The sequence below is a fragment of the Sceloporus occidentalis genome, unplaced genomic scaffold (genome assembly GCF_023333645.1).
Source record: "Sceloporus occidentalis isolate IW3139 unplaced genomic scaffold, rSceOcc1.0.p SCAF_12, whole genome shotgun sequence".
Taxonomy (NCBI): domain Eukaryota; kingdom Metazoa; phylum Chordata; class Lepidosauria; order Squamata; family Phrynosomatidae; genus Sceloporus; species Sceloporus occidentalis.
This window is the reverse complement of record NW_028316992.1, coordinates 9,210,637-9,228,001: the sequence shown is the minus strand read 5'-3', so window position 1 is coordinate 9,228,001 and position 17,365 is coordinate 9,210,637. Positions and strand designations below refer to the sequence as shown.

Below are 17,365 nucleotides of genomic sequence, written 5' to 3'. Positions count from 1 at the left end.
AGGATCGAAGGGGGATTACATTATTAAAATAATACAACACAATCTATATAGGCAATCTATAAAATACTAATACTGAATTACACATTCCTATTAGTTCCTTAAAATATACAATCATTAAATAGTTATACAATCATACAATTTTTATTTATTCCATTTCATTTTTGTATTTCTGTATTTTTATTTTTATTTTTTGCAGTCCCACTATTAAGCCCTCCTTCATTTAAAGTTGTTTTGATTCTGGATTTAATAGCTGTAAACCAAACAAGCCGAGGACTACTTGCTCTATACCAAAGCTTAATAGCCTATTCAAGAACTACAGGAACTGAAGGAGTTCCACTGAAGGTTTGCTCAGTGATCCTAAAGTATTTTCTAGAAATGTCTTTGCCTTTCAGAGAAAGGAGAGCTGGGGTCCTCCCATGGAAGGGAGTTCCAGAGAGCGGGAACAGGCACCAAGAAGGCTCCCTCTCGTATCCTCATCAAGCAAGCCTGGGATGGTGGTGGGACTGAGAGAAAGCCTTCCCCTGAAGATTTTACTATTCTAGCAGGTTCATATGGGGAGATACGGTCTTTCAGATATAGTGCTGTGTGCCTTCAAGTCACTTCTAACTTATGGTGACCCAAAAGCGATCCTATCACAGGGTTTTCTTGCCATGTTTCTTCAGAGGGGTTTGCCATGGCCATCCTGTGAAGCTGCATTCAGATAGTCTGGACGTAAGCCATATAGGACTTTATAGATCATGATCAGCACTTTTAATTGTGCCTGGAAATGAATCAGCAGCCAGTGAAACTATTTTAACAAGGGAGTTATATTCTCCTCCTTTCCAGCCAGCTGCTGGACAATAAGCTAACACAACTACTTAGAAATAAATCAATAGAAAAATTTGAGAAAGATTGCTTAAAAGTAATGACTTATCTGAAATCAGTTGAATGTAACTTAAATAACAAATGGACAATATTTGTGTATATAGTAGATTAATTGGGAAATAGCTGATTCTTAAGTCTATCAGAAGGATGCTACATATATCAATTAATAAATGAAATGGTGGTAGATGCTTGATCAAGCAGAGGATGTGATACTTAATTTTTCTGGTTTATATATAAATTCAAAAGTAGAAAATACTTCAAGAAATAAGAACTAACTGAGAGGTGAGGAAGTAAAGGATGAATGTTTGTATATTTTTATTATTTTAATTTAGGATTGTTCTAGTTTATGTAGGATGATTGGTAGAATTGTGTTGTTTTAATTGGTCTTATAACTTCAATAAGGAATGTATGTTGTTGTGTCAATAATATATGTTAATAAATACAGTATATACAAAAAAAAGGAATGAGAAGGGGAAGGGGAAGGGAAGCCATGAAAGAGCCAGAGAAGATCCTAACAAGTAAAGATATACAAATGAGCACTAAAGGTATAATTGTTCAAGCCATGGTATTCCATTAACTATATATGGATGTGAGAGCTGGACAGTGAAAAAAGGGGATAAAAACCAAAATCAACTCATTTGAGATGTGATGTTGGAGAAGAGTGGTGAAGATACCTTGGAAGCCAAAAAGACTAACAGATGGGTCCTTGGATCTGAAATATCCCTAGAAGCCAAGTTGACTAAACTGAGGTTGTCGTACTTTGGCCACATCATGAGAAGGCATAACTAATTAGAAAAGATAACTATGCCAGGAAAGCTAGAAGGTAGATGAAAGAGAGGAAGACCACACACCAGATGGTTGGACTCAATTAGGAAGACCATGGGCATGGGTCTGCAGGACTTGAGCAGAGCAGCGGAGGAAAGGGAGTATTGGAGATGTCTCATCCACAGGGTTGCCATGAGTCGAGGCCAACTTAAGGGAAACAAACAACAACAACAAATTGACAATAGTTCTGACATAAACAATTAGCAAAATTAAAATTACACTTTTAAATTACAATAAGATATGCACAGCCAAAACGTATTTACATGCACATTGTTTCATGTGGTTAAGATGAAAATTTGGTAAGATGTGATGTTTATAAGAAAATTTTGTAAGAATAATTTAAAAATATTTTTTTCGATATTAAAATTTAAAAATATAATTATCTGGGCCTTCTCCTTCTCTTTCCACTGATCCTCACCCTACTGACACCATCTCTTCAGTGTTTTAAAGGGGAACACAGACAAACACCACAACCCATTTCTGCCCCAAAACAGATGTTTGGGGAGCAGTGGTATCACCCCCCCCTTAGGGTATCATCTTGTGGGTCCCACAATTTTGGAAGTGTTTTTCATGTTTAAACTTTGAATAACATCCATTTACATATATGGTTAGCAGCTCAATTGTGCAAGTTTATATTTACGCATACCTGTATCCATATCCATACACATGCACGCACACAGAGTAGTTTATAGACTCCAAAGTCTATCCAGAATTAGAAAGAACGTATTAACTGGAAAAGATTAAAAGTTCATGGTTGGTAACAGCAATCTTCTTATGACGTGATAGACAACATGAAACAGCAAGGTAACGTGTCACTGCTCAGTTAATAGATCTATCAAAAAGGAAGCTTTCTCTGCTTTCAAATATAAAGTTAAAAAGAACAAGTTTGTTTTGTTTTAATTTTCTTGATAGTAACTGAAGAGCACCAATTAATGTTCACCATCTCCTCTTATTTGGTGCAATGTATCAGTTTTTAAAAGGTGCCTACTGTGAATATAGGCACACAGTAATAAACAGTTTCTGGTAGACAATTATTTTTGGAGCTTTAATTTCTCTTTGTTTTAGATTCACATTTAAACTGAACTGTAGATTGGGAAGAGGTAAAAAATGAATGATGCACAGTGTTGGAAGGTATTATGGTATTGTTAGGGTTGACTCATAATTCAATTAAATTATTGATTAACTTAATAAAGAAACTACATTTCTCCTAACAAAAAGAAATCTTTTCTGTAAGACTAAATTCAAAGGCTTAGATTTTGAGAGCTGTTTTGGTAATATCTAATACATTTGACTACTCCCCCCACTTCACACCGATTGCGGACCCAATTGCGTATCACAATTGCTTTTTAGGCTTTTAATTTGAAAAGTACTTTGCCAAACTGCAAGTTGCTCAATCATCAATAGGCCAAACAACATCTATAATTACATAGTTCTTCAGAAACTAGACATCTTCTAAATCTTCCATATCTTCTAAATATAAACTACCAAACTACATTATTTGAAGACCCCACAAAAAAAAACTATTTACTTTATACAGCAAATTTCCATGTCATTTTACACTACTCTGTTTGAAAAATAATCATAATGTGACACAGGAAATTATTAATGAAGAGGCATAAGACGTCAGTGTGTTGATTTTGTAACCTCAACCAATGTGTTTGAAACAGATTATACAGATTCTTGTGGTATGAGAACTAGTAAACAGATCTAGCTAAATGCATAGTTAGTTAAGTAGAAAACTAAAATGGAGCAAAATATGGAGCTCAATAACATCAATAACAGTGTCCGCATCTTCCATGAAGCCATGCATCCCTCACATCTGTACTTGAGGATTTAAGGGCTCTATGGGGCAAGTCAGTGGTTGAATAGAAGTTGCAGGAGGGAAGAAGTCCTGCTATAACTTGAGTGAAAGCTCATTTTCATGATGTTTGATGTTGCCATAATTTTTAGTATTAGGAAAAATCAGTAGACATTTTTTATTTACGATGAGACCTTTGTTCGGAACGAATAATCTTTCCCTGTGTAAGGCAATTCACATATGTAAACAGGGTGTCTTTCACACACTGTGTGGTGTGAGAACCATGGGTATGGTTTACAAGCATATTTGAATGTAAACACAATTAATGCAACTCTGTCTCCACATGCTCATGCATTTATTTGCAGAGTCACATCTTTGTCAGAATTTTGTCAGTGTCTTACACATATATATGTTCCTGTATGAAAGTGGTTGGACATTTCCCCAGAAGAGCCATATCCATTTCAAGGCTGCTGAACTGTAATAGCAATAGCAGCAGCAACTACATCTCTATACTGCTTATCAGTGCACTTAGGCACTCCCTAAGCAGTTTACAAAGCTGGTATTGAACTCACAACCTTGTGGTGAATTCTTCAGCCACTCAACTCACAACCATGTGGTTGTGAATGAGTGGCTGCAGTACAGGCATTTAATCATGGCACCACCAGGTCTTCATGTGTAGTTCCACATGTGGCAGCATGATGTGTCAGTGTGCATATATGCATTTGGTTCATGTGCACTTGGAGGAATATGTGGTGTCTTGGTTTAATCATGCCATATTGTCATTCAGCACAAGGGTTGCATAAAACAATTAATGTGTAACTCTGCATGCAGAGATTTAGGACACACAGTCCCAGTGTAGTATCTTGGCCCTTGGTTACACTTAATGAAAAATAGATTAAGGCTAATGTCTTGAAACCTATATAATATACATTGCGAATGTTTAGGGAATATCAGAACATGTTTTCACTTTCTTAGGACTTGTGGGAAAACACAAATTAATAAATAAAGTTCATTAATGCTAGAAACAAGTTCTAAATACTATATACAAGTTGAATATCCCTTTTCCAAATTTTGAAATCCAAAATACTCTAAAATCCAAAATTGTCCATATGGGTGGCTGAGATAGTGACATCTTTGACTTCTGATGGTATAATGTACACAAATTTTGGTTCATGCACAAAATTATTTTTAAAATATAGTGTATAAAATTACCTTCAGGCTATATGTACAAGGTGTATATGAAACATAAATGAATGCCATGTTTACACCTGGGTCCCTTCTCTAAGATATCTTATTACGTATATGCAAAATATTCCAAAAACTGAAAAAAATCCAAAAATCCATAATACTTCTGGTTCCAAGAATTTAGCATAAGGGAGATTCAACCTGTATGATAATTCAAAATAGACCTTTTAGCTGTGATAGTTTTGGTAAGCAAGATTTTCCTAATGATAAGATTAATCAGTTGCTGTCTTGAGAAAGCTCAAGCTGTAATAGCTGAAGTTGGAAATCTGCTTATGAGGGCCACTATCAACGTGTCTGTGAGTGGAAGATTAAAACCTACACATGCATATGTGCTACCTACAGGTGGCAAATAAGCTTTCACATTCAAACTATATTGCCTAGCTGTAGCCTGATTCTGTTTGCACAAGGTTTGGACTTGAGAAAATATATTTCCATGCGCCAGCAATGATTTTGAGGGCCGAACATTGAGAAAATATAAAACACTATCCTCTGAACATACCAAACCAATTTCCCCGGAAGTAAAGCCACATTATTTGAAACATGTTGGGCTGCTCTTTCCACCAAGTAGAATAAAGCAGTTACTTTTAAAAAAATCTCATTTTCATTGTCACAAAAAAGCAGCAAATTGTTATTTCATTTATTTTAATTGTGTTTTTATCATGTTTTCATTTCTAAGAAGACCATATTACAGAATATTTTATTTCAAATAGTTAACTAAATTGTATTTCTTTGGCCTTGGATACTATGCACCATTGCCTTTTGGTGCAGGGGTGTTAGGCTACAGGGAGTGTACAACTTCTTTGGTGCAACAGCTCCACTATCAGCCAGTCTGCTTCCAGTTTCAGTCCAAAATGCTTCTTATAACCTAGAAAGTGCTGATATGACTGAGGTCCAAGCTATGAAGGACCACATCTTTGTGAGTCTGTTTGAGCTCTAAGATCTTCAGCAGAAGCCAGTGGCATCACTAGGATTAGCATCATCCGTAACTCATGGTGTTGCTCCCCGCCCCCCCATTGACCTCCTCTCATACCACACCATATACCTTGTAGAATCCTTAGTATCGTTTTTTGTACTAACATTACTCATAATGTTACTCATAAATCGTAACTCCTACAGATCACTGAATGTAATGGTAATAGTTGTGACATAAGCAACTCGCAAAATTAAAATTATACCTTTAAATTACAATATCATATGCACAGCCGAAGGGTATTTACCTGTACATAGTTTTGTGTGAGTAAAGTGAAAATTTGGTAAGATGGGTTGTTTTCAAATAACATTTTAAAAGAATAAAACATTACAATTTTAACATTTAAACTTTTATTTTTTTAAAAAAATGAAAATGGGGCCTCACCTTTCTCTGCCCACTGAGCCTTGCTCCACTCACACCATCTCTTCCGCTGAACTCCAGCATTTTAAAGGGATGCAGGTGAATGCCACAGCCTGTTTTCTACCAAAATGCAGATGTTTAGGGATCACTGGTGTCACCCTGCCTTACAGTGCCATTTGGTGTGGCCTGCATCCCCCTAGTGACACCCCTGGTAGATGCTCTTCTCTCTTTCTCATCACCTTCTCAGGCTCCATTCAGTGGAAACATTGGAGAGGACCTTCCTGGTGGCTGCTCTCAGACTTTGGAACTTCCTTGATGGATAGACTAGGATGGTTCTCTCCTTGCATTCCTTTCTCTGGCCAGTAAAAACTTCCCTATACCATCATACTGTTGAGAACTGACTATGATTCACATTTAATAGTGTGCTGTGCTGTTTTGTTGATTTTTTAATATTGTCTTTTTAAATGAATTTTAAATTGTATTTAACGCTATAGAATCATCATCATCATCATCATCATCATCATCATACATATATACATACACACACACACTTATGTCTTTGTATGGTTTTTAACTGTACTGTTTTTAATCATTTGGAAGCTACCTTGAATCCCTGTATTTGATGTCTCCCTTTATCCTTTTTGATCTCTTCCTATCTTATATTTTTGAACTGGTCAGGGATGAAATTGAACTTAGAAGATCCTTCTGTTCCTCACAGCAAACTCCTCACTGTTCCTTAAAAACCGGGTTAATAAATTATACATATTCAGTACAGTACTCTTGTTGGAAAATTGGCAATGAATACAAATTAATATGAAAATCTTTAGTTCTAGAAAAATCTAGATATGAGTTAAAATCAACATTCTTCAGCACTGTTAAGCAATTAAGTGATGCTGCAGTAAGAACCTGATGTAAAAAAACCCCACGCAGTATTATTGTCTTGTGGTGCACACTTAACACAGCTGATTACATTACTAATTTAGTAATGCTTATCGCACAATTATATTTTGATGTCTTGTTTCCTTTCTCCTCTAGGTTCTTCTTGGATTGTTCTTGCTGCAGATGGTGAAGGTTTTATTCCACTAACATTCAAAGCAAAGCAGGAGATAATCATAAGGGAAGGAAGGGATACTTTGGAAGCCTGTACAAGTCGTTCCTTCAAAAGAAAGAATTCTTCACAACCCCCAAGTAGTGTAACATAAAAAAAAACTTGTTTATAATATAAAAACTGCATGGGTAGAAAGCTATCAGGAGGACATTCTACTGCATTTTTACTTGTAACTCATGTGGCTTGTATTCCGCAATAGCTAGCCTTCACACACAGCCATTTTTCCACAAGATCAGATTCAGTACCTGTATGTCATATCTTCAATGAAAGTCTGATGGACTGATAAACGTATCTTAATTATTGTGGGAATGAGATAAACATACATTGTTTCAGATCTATATAATAACAACATAATATAGCATCATTGTTTAGTCTGTTTCTATTCACCTTGTGGCACAACCCCTCCCTAGATGACACCATATAAAAAACACATTGAACACAAGAAAGAGGAACACAACTATATTGGTGGTTTGGATCCTAATTTTCTGTTGACAGAACTCCATTCACAGCATACTCCTGCCGGCAGAAATGAAAGAGGCAGGACAGAGAGCAGTTTTAATGTATTCCTCTTTCTACCCGAAAATCTTCTCTGGTGAATTGTGACTTGTGAGACCTTCGGGAACAGAATGGCAGATGGCCTTGCAGCCTGTCAGGGAAAGTGTTAAAAATGTCCCTCATTCCACCAGTGGAAGTGTCCACTGGAAGAAAGTCCCTTCTGTAAAAAGCAGCAGCTTTACCATGCATGGAACATCAATTCAAAATCCAAGCCATTGTTCGCATTTCTAAACCTAATTATCATAGAGACATGTCCTGGGTCGGTAATCTGGGAATTGCATCATATTTATAGCAGTGAACACAGACAAAGCAGAAGGCTCTCTCTACCTCCTGGATTCTTTTGGTATGTTTGAGTGGGAGGACCTTAGACTAGATGTCATCTGCGGCAACTCGTGTTCTTCACAGGGACAAACACCTGCTATTTGCATTGGGAGAAGAGGCTCCCATTAGAACAGGTATTAGGAGGACGGGTGGCTCAGTTCAGATCAGGACTGCAGCAGGGGGCAAGAGATTAAAGCCTTTACTCCCACTCCAGAATTGTGGTTCAAGTCAGATCCTCTACTTCTGAACTGCACTTTTAAAGCTGTCCAACTGATTGTTGCATGAAGGATCTTATTGAGTTTGGCTCCAAGGAAAAGGTGGAAGACAGCAGTTTCCAATTTTGACTACAAGTCACCAGCTCAGAAAAGAAACTTTCCATAGCACACATCTTTGGATGTCTTCAATCTGGGAAGAAGAGGCAAAAAAAATAGTCTCGTTTGTTAACTTTCTTGTCTAGATATATTATATCTTGATTTGTTTGAGGGCCTCGTTTGTTAACTTTCTTGTCTAGATATATTATATCTTGATTTGTTTGAGGGCCATTCCACAAGCAGTGTTTTCTTCATGGGCTATTGCTTCGTTGTAGGAAAGACCATTACAGCATGGACATAATATCATGTGAAGAGTGTGTGTGTGACAATGAAATAGACACAGACACATGGGATGTTTCAATCAGATGCCAGAATGCTAGTGTTGTGTCTACATTTCCCCCCTGCTTGAACATAAAGTGTGATATAGCACTTCCTAGAGTATAATAATTTGACATAATGCATTAATTTTGTGATTATTTTTACTAAAGCTTTTTTTTTTACTAAACTATTTGTATTCTGCAAACAAAACTGAACATTGTATGGGAGACTGGTGATCCAGGATTGCAGTCTGTTGGTGACATATGCAGCCGTAAACTTCTACTATTCTTGCATATGTGCTTTTTAGGTCATTGCCCAAGGAGGCACTCAATACATCCTTGCATAATGACCCCTATTCCAGACAACAAATCCTGTCCATATTGAGGCAGACCCCTGGGATGAATGAGTGGCTGGGAGAGGACAAGGGGAATGGACAACATCCAACTATCATTCTGTAACCCAAAGAACATTGAGAATAGTGGCGGCTTGTGAAGGCTATGGCTCTCCATTATAACAGTCCCATTCTCAGGCTTCGGTGGTAGAAGCCAAGGCAGTTAAACAACATCAACCAGGCTGATGACTGTGCACCTTTATTCTTGAACACACGATTTCTGTAAATACTACTAAGAAATAATTTAGAAATATAGCTTAATTATTCTTCCTAAGAGGTTCTATTTTTGCACTTTTTATATGAGGGCAGCTTGTTGGGTTTTTTAAAAAATTATTATTACTGAGGAAGAAAATGCACAAAGGTGGGTCTAGTCTGGATATCAACGAACTGCCAAAATCTCCTCATTAGAAACTTCAAATATACAATAAAATATATGTATTTACCTAACTGGATTCTAATTTCTCTCTCTACCTGTGGTATATTTTTATAGTCAAAAAAATTGCAAGAGACAGTGCTACATCTGTGTCAGCAAATGTATTTTTATAAACAGTTATATGTACTGACAGACAAATATTCCAGTTTATTAAATGCATTTATGGATTCCATGGAGTTATGTTCATTATTTCAAAAAATGTTTCCCCTTTTCTTATGAAAAGGCTTCTAGTTTGGGGCATTACGTATGATATTTCATCTTTGCTGTCTATCTGGAACACTTGTGTATACATGTGTTTATATGTATAATTTATATGTTAATGCCAACAAGTACTTAGTAACCTTTATTCACTAGTTGACCAACAATACAGCTCTTGTAGATCATTTTGCATTGCACACTTAGTGTTGAATGCACTGATGGGGGAACCTATTCTGGCATTAACGTCACACCCTGATGTTGCTTGGCCCAATGTGCCCCAGTTTTTAATCTGTAAATATTGAGGGGTATGGGTGGCAAAACAAGGAGCAAGAAGAAAGAAAATGCTCGAACGCAAGAACTTGCAGTTTAGGATAAACGTAAAATGAAGAGCTTAAGCTATCTCTTGAAAAGAGAGCCTTCACTTTATTGAAAACCTTGCCAGTGACTTAATTAGTCTTTGCCAAGTACAAAAGGAATTCTAGCTTGCACTGAAGGCTGCTGAGTCAAAACTGTTACCTAATATTTTGTAGGTTTAAAATCTAGCAGATTACTCATATTTGTTTCTAGTATTGACTGGAACACGCAGATGCAACAAGTAAAAAGGAATAAATAAAACCAAATTGTGTACATAACACCTAGAAACAAATGACTTATTGTCAGGTTGGACACGATCAACCCCCTGCTGTTTTAAGATCCCAGTCCTGGAAAACTAATGTTGGTAGTCTCAAAAACACAGAAAATATGTAAGTTACCATCTTGGATCATTAGGAAAAAGAAAGCACTCCAAACCACAGTAGAATCATACACATATTATGGGCAGCTAAATTGTTAAAACAGTGAACAAATTTTGCAAGTTCTAGAGAACTTGAAAGCTATTTTACTGGGTCCTAGGAAAGCCCTACTACGGCTTTGGAATTTTTTCAACATCATTACCTATGTTCCTCCCCTGCTAGTGTTAGTGGTATTTTTATATAATTAATGATCACTTTGGAGGTATGCTGTTTAAATGACACATGCGTCCTAAGAGGCCAGAAGCTGCGCCAAAGCTGCACTCCAGTCCTTAGGACTGGACTGCGGCTTTGGCGCGGCTTCTAGCCTCTTAGGACGCATGCGTCATTTAAACAGCATACCTCCAAAATGACCCGAACCAGCTTTATTTTGGCCTATCTGTATGGGCTCTATATCACTTAAAGCACATTTTTCTTTATATAAAATCTGGAGGAATTCAGAAAGGGACAAGGTAAAGACATGAGGTTATAAAAGAGGAGGGAAATGAAAGCAAAAGGAGGGTTATTGGTGGTAAAACGTGAAATGAGACTTTCAAAAAGTGATACACTTGTTTCCTTGCCTCCAAAGCTCAAAACATAGATAGATGTTCAAGTAGCAGACATAAAACAGTGGGCAGTATTTCCCCCCTTTCATTCTACAGTTTAGTGTATAGAAGATACACTAGTTACTCACCCTATCCCAAAAGAGCTGTAATGAATTAGATTTTAGTGCATTAATCACTATTTAAACATAGCCATTTCTCTACTAATTTTTCTGTCTCTGGTCACAGTCAACTCTATTATATATAATATGAAAGAACTGGCACAGATTAGGACACTTATATCTGTAAAATAATGAAACCACTGGCAAGGTTTTCAGTAAAGCAAAGGCTTCCTTTTCAAGATAGAGCTTAAGCAGACAGATATAGCTCTTTGGCACTGTATTTTAAGATATCTCCTCTTCCATCATCCCTTTGTCCACAGATTTTGTTATACTGGCGGTGGGGTCCTGAAACCCCGACTGGTCCCAAGGGCTTACTGTATACACAATGCTCCTGACATAAACATAGGCCAAAAGAGAGCATAATTCTTCTCTAAACTATCACCACAATGGAAAAGAATCAGTTTTACCTTTCTGGTGTTGTTTGTTTTCAGAGTACCCACATTTCATTTCCTTAAAGGCTGCATCTACACTGCAGAATTAACACAGTTTGACACCACTTTAACTGCCATGGCTCCATGCTATGAAAGTCTGGGATTTGTGGTTTTGTGAGATACTTAGCCTTCTCTGTCAGAGAGCTCTGGTGCCCCATCAACTACAGATCCCAGGATTCCATAGGATGGAGCCATGACAGTTAAAGTGGTGTCAAACTGTATTAATTCTGCAGAGTGGCAGCCACTGAAGTCTCATTTCTTAAGGCTGTTTTGATTTGAGACTGAAAGACAGAAGCAAAAGGGTTATCGCAAAATTTCTTTCAATTTAAATGAGGATAAATTCTGCCTGATTGTAGGATTAGAATATATAGGTATTGGGTACTGTGGTTATTTTAATTCTTCACTGAGTTCTGAATCACACTGTCCTATTCTTGAATTTGTCCCTACAAAGCAGAGATCAGAGAATTAAGGATATGGAAGACCATCCTTAATTAATGCATATTAACACTGTTCACATAAACTTAGTCTTTGCACAGAGTCCCTGCATCCAAAGTACTATACAGGATTTAATCTTCCTTATACAATCCTCATAATCACTCTTTAGTAACTTCCAATCCTAATAATCACTTAGTGGCTGGTATCCTGGTAGTTGATATCAACCAGAGTAGACACATGTAATCAATTGCTGAATGATGAGTCAACACAGAGGTAAATCTCACTGATTCCATAGTTAGGACTTTAGTCAAGATTAACAACAGGATTTAGCCCAGTGCTGTTGAAAGTTCATATGAAAGTACATTTTATTGGATCAGTCCCTCCATATTGATCAAGCAGGTTGATCAAGCAGGTACCAAAGCGGTCCAGAGACAAGAACAAACCAGCCCCAAATATATAGAAAAATCATGTTTGAATACATAGCACTCTCCCAAGCCACCCAGAAGCCAAAGAATACAAAGGTATATTACCCTCTTTTCTCTGTTGCATTTATTTGCCACCTTTCCTCCAAACAATCAGGGTAGCACATGTTGTTCTCTGCTTACTTGTTGTTTTCTTTATGGGAATCCTCTGAGGGCACATCCAGACTGATTGAAAAATCCCAGATTTTGTTCCTGGTTTCTCCCCCACCCAACAATTTTATACAGGATTAAAATAAACCAATTTGAGGAGATGGAATAAAAACTCTCTCATTGTATACACAAAATATTCTGGAATAAACAAAATATATATGAATGGCCACAATGATGTTGGAAAGATCAGGAGCAAAATCTGCAACTTTCTGGTGTTTTAATCAGTCTAAATGCCCTTTGAGGTGGGGAAGACCAAGGAAAGGCCAATAGCAACTGATCCAAGGTCTTCATTGTTGTTGTTGTTGTTGTTGTTGTTGTTGTTATGTGACTTCATTTCCAATTATGGCAACCTTATCACAGCACTTTCTTGCCAAGGTTTATTCAGAAGGGATTTGCCCTTTGCCTTCCTGAGGCTGAGAGAGTATGACTTATCCAAAGTCACCCATTGAGTTTTCATGGCTGAGCGGATGGACATTCGGACTCTGGTTTCCAGAGTCATCGTCCAGATCTCAAACCACTAGACCACAGCCTGACAAAAATGATGCTGAGCAGGTTGTAACATAGGTCTTCTCAGCAGTCCTAGTTTGACATCTAGGGCCAGGAGAATGTGTAGGCCTCTAGACATATAGTAACTGGCCTACAAATCCCACCAACCCCATACAATCATAAAAGATGATAAATTGTAGTTTGACAACATCAGGAGAGCCATATGACCCTAGCTGGTTGTGTTCCCAGAAACTAGTTTTACAGACTCTCACTGTTTCTAGAGTGCAACATTTCACAAGTGCAAACCTGTGCTATTTTTGCTGAACAGAACAGTGTTTGTATCCCATGAGCTCATATTGATCTGGCTATAAATTTTTTGCTGTATCAATAAAATGGTTCCTCCTGCAAATCACAAGCATCTAATGTGGCCATGCTTCTCTTGGGAGGAACCCCCCTCCCCATCATCTTGATCAACACTAATATTTGCTTGTAAGTGCCTTCCTTGGCTGGTTCAGGATCTACCGACTATATCACATTCCAGAGAAAACCCAATAAAGTTCTAGTATTCCAGAATTCACCTAACAGTGGCAGGCAGGGATTGAGCATTTTAAATTTCCCATGCTTTCCATCTTTGTCTCTCACTGCTTCCTGATTTCACATCTTCCACCAAACGTTTGCCTCCATTCATTTTAAATATTCAGTAAGCAATATCAATGTATTGTTGGGTGCTGCCATAGTGCTGCTTTAAGAAAAAGAATTAGCATGGGTTAAATTGAGGTGTGCTAGGAGGCACTTGCAACATTTAGGTACAGCAGATTCTTTCTCATAACTGTCTTTTGCTTAAGACACCTCTGTTATTTATTTTATTTTATTTTATTTTATTTTATTTTATTTTATTTTATAGATTGCTTTTCTCCTAGAAAGGGACCCAAGGCAGCTCACAGATAAAATAGTTTTAAAAACTATAATAAAAAATTTAAAACAATTAAAATAATCTTGCTAATACCATATAAAATAACATAAAACCTACAAAAGTTAAAAACATAAACAGAGCGCACACCCTGTATAAAATCCACCCTGACAATGATTATATATTAAAAGCCTGCTTGAATAAAAACCTCTTTGCCTGCTGATGAAAGGCAAGCAGAGAGGGGGCCAGCCTAGCCTCCCATGAAATGGAGTCCCAGAGGATGGGAGCAACCACTGAAAAGGGTCTCTCTCATATTCTCACCAGTGAGACTGTGATGGTGGCAGGACCAAGAGAAAGCCTTCCAGTCAAGATCGTAGGACCCTTGCAAGCTGGTATGGGAAGATATGGTCCTTCAGGTAGCCTGGACCATATAGGGCTTTATAGGTTGTGACCAGCACTTGGAATTGTGCCTGGAAATGAAATGGTAGCCAGTGGAGCTGTTTCAACAAGGGAGTTATATGATCTCTATAACTTGCCCTGGCCAGCATTTTGGCTGCCACATTTTCAAACTACTGAAGTTCCCAAACAATTCCCAAACGCAACCCCATGTAAAGTGTATCCAACCAGGAAGTAATCAAGGCATGTTTCACCATAACAAGATCTGACATCTCAAGGAATGGGTGGAGGCAGCTGGTGCACTAGTTTTAGCTGTGCAAATGCACTCCAGGCCACCGCTGAAACCTGGGCATCCAGGCTCAGAGTAGAGTCCAGGAGCACACCCAAGCTGCAAGTCTGAGATTTCAGGGGGAGTGTAACACCGTCTAGCACAGGCAAATTCCCTGTTCCCTGGTCTGCCTTACGACAGACCAGGAGCACCTCTGTCTTGTCTGGATTAAGTTTCAATTTGTTTGCCCTCATTTAGTCTATTACTGTCAGAAGACATTGGTTCAGTACAAAGACAGCTTCCTTAGAATCAGATGAAGAGATTGAGTTGGGTGTCACCCATATACTAGTGAGACTGCACCCCAAAACTCTGGATGACCTCTCCCAGTGGTTTCATGTGGATGTTAAATAATATGGAGGAAAGAGTATAACCACGAGGGACCCCACAAGCCAAAGGCCAGGGGTCAAACGGAAGTCCCTCAACACCATCCTCTATGTTTGCATCTCCAAGAAAGACCAGAACCATTGCATGTGTCCGCAAGTCCCATCTCAGAGAGGTGGCCCATACCATGACTGATGGTACTAAAAGCCATGAAGAGACCCAGGAGGACCAACATGGACACATTCCCCCTGTCCAGTTCCCTGTATAAGTCATCCACTAAGCCAACCAAGACTGTCTCCATCCCATTGCCTTGAGAAATATGCTAGAGGGGCTCTGGGGGAAAAGACTGGGGTTCAAGTTTCTTTTAATATGGTGTTACCATTGCTCTGCTGATTTTTGTTATTTTCCCAACTATATGACTCCATGATAAAAAAAAAAGCCCAGGAGGACATACTGCATTCTAGAAGCTTGGAAGGCAATTTAAAGCTAGTTCTGTCTGCATAAGTCAAGCTGTTAACTTGGTTTTGATTTCTGAATATCCAGTCCAGCCCCTTCTTCTGCCATGAGGGAATACATAGAATCCTAGAGATGTAAGGGACCCCCAAAGGCCATCCAGTCCATTCCATTCTTCTACCATGCAGGAATACATGGATTCCTAGAGAGGGAAGGGAACACCAAGTGCCATCCAGTCCATCCCCTTCTGCTGCCATGCAGGAATACATAGATTCGTAGAGATGTAAGGGACCCCCAATGGCCATCCAGTCCATCCCCTTCTGCTGCCATGCAGGAATACATACAGTCCTAGAGATGTAAGGGAACACCAAAGGCCATACAGTCCAGCCCCATCTTCTGCCATCCAGGAATACATAGAGTCCTAGAGATGTAAGGGACCCCCAAAGGCCATCCAGTCCAGCCCCTTCGTCTGGATGCAGGAATACATAGAGTCCTCGTGATGTAAGGGTGTGCGTTTACTCTATAAATCAAAGGTAAACAAACCCAAGCAAAGTGATTTGATTTTTGTTAGTTTTGTGGCTTTACAGTTTTCCAGATTATAGTTGACAAGTACCACTTGTGTAAATAGGGTGACTTTTAGCAAGAGAAGCAGTCAAAATCTTTTTGCTATATTTCTAGAATGAGAACTGTGCAAGCCATAGAAACTTCAACACCGAGGAGCATGGTGGAGTCTCCTTCTTTGGATGTCTTTAAACAGAGGCTGGATGGCCATCTGGTGGGAAATGCTTTGACTGAGAGTTCCTGCATGGCAGGGGGTTGGACTGGATGGCCCTTGCAGTCTCCTCTAAATCTATGATAAACTGAAGGCAAATAAGCTTGCTCAAGCTCAAGCTCAATTCAGTTTCCAGGTGACCTGTCCAGGGTCCTGAATTTTTACCATAAACTAGCATGGGAGAAAGACCTTTTATAGCAATAGCAAGTACATTTCTATACCGCTTATCAGTGCACTTAAGCACTCCCTAAAGCAGTTTAGAAAGTGTAAGCTAATTGCCCCCAACAAACTGGGTATTCATTTTAGGATGCCAGGCTGAGTCGACTTTAAGACCTTGGCTGGGTACTGAACTCACAACCTTGTGCTTTGTGAGGGAGTGGCTGCAGTACAGGCATTGAACCAATGCAATTTAAATTTAAATTTAAATTCACTTTTAAATGTAGTTCCTCCCCTCACTCTTCAGTCTCCTCCAGTTGGAGGGACCTCACATCTACACTTGGGACCTCCAGACCATTTATACAATTTGGGTGGGTTTTATATGCATGATCCAGCTGTACTGGGTCCATCTGCAATCTTGGAACTGCCTGCCCTTTTCTAAGCTAATACTCTTCTTATTTCTGGAAATAGCCATGGCCAGTTCAAAGTCAGCATGGGGTAGAGGTTTGAGTGTTGAAGTACGGCTTTGGAGATCAGGGTTCGATTCCTCAGCTTCTTGGCCCTGCTGGAAACCCACCGTGTGGCCTTAGGCAAGTCAAAGACTCTCAGCCTCAGAGGAAGGCAAAGGCCTGAAGAAAAAGGCACACAACAACAACAACAACAAATAGTTGTAAACAAAAATGTGTAGTGTAATGGTGCTTTGGACCTTTTATTTCTGTGTGTAGCATTCTGGGCGCGCTAACTGTGGAAAGGCAGGAGAAAAACAATTCTTTCATGAAACTGCAGAATATAAATAAATTATATTATTGTTATTGTTATTGTTGTTATTATTATTATTATTCAAATAAAACGATTTA

The 17,365-nt window shown here is 38.5% G+C and overlaps 1 protein-coding gene across 2 annotated transcripts in view; it reads left to right on the top strand.

Annotated features, from left to right (window-relative positions):
- Positions 1 to 8,403, top strand: part of LOC149305240 (WD repeat and coiled-coil-containing protein-like) — a 32,334-nt gene extending 23,931 nt beyond the window's left edge. For both annotated transcript variants that reach the window (XM_089477922.1, XM_089477921.1), the window contains exon 3: positions 7,098 to 8,403. In XM_089477922.1, coding sequence (XP_089334048.1) covers positions 7,098 to 7,264 — 167 coding nt within the window. In that variant the 3' untranslated portion in view covers positions 7,265 to 8,403. The remainder of the gene's footprint in view (positions 1 to 7,097) is intronic.
- Positions 8,404 to 17,365: the final 8,962 nt, after the last annotated feature.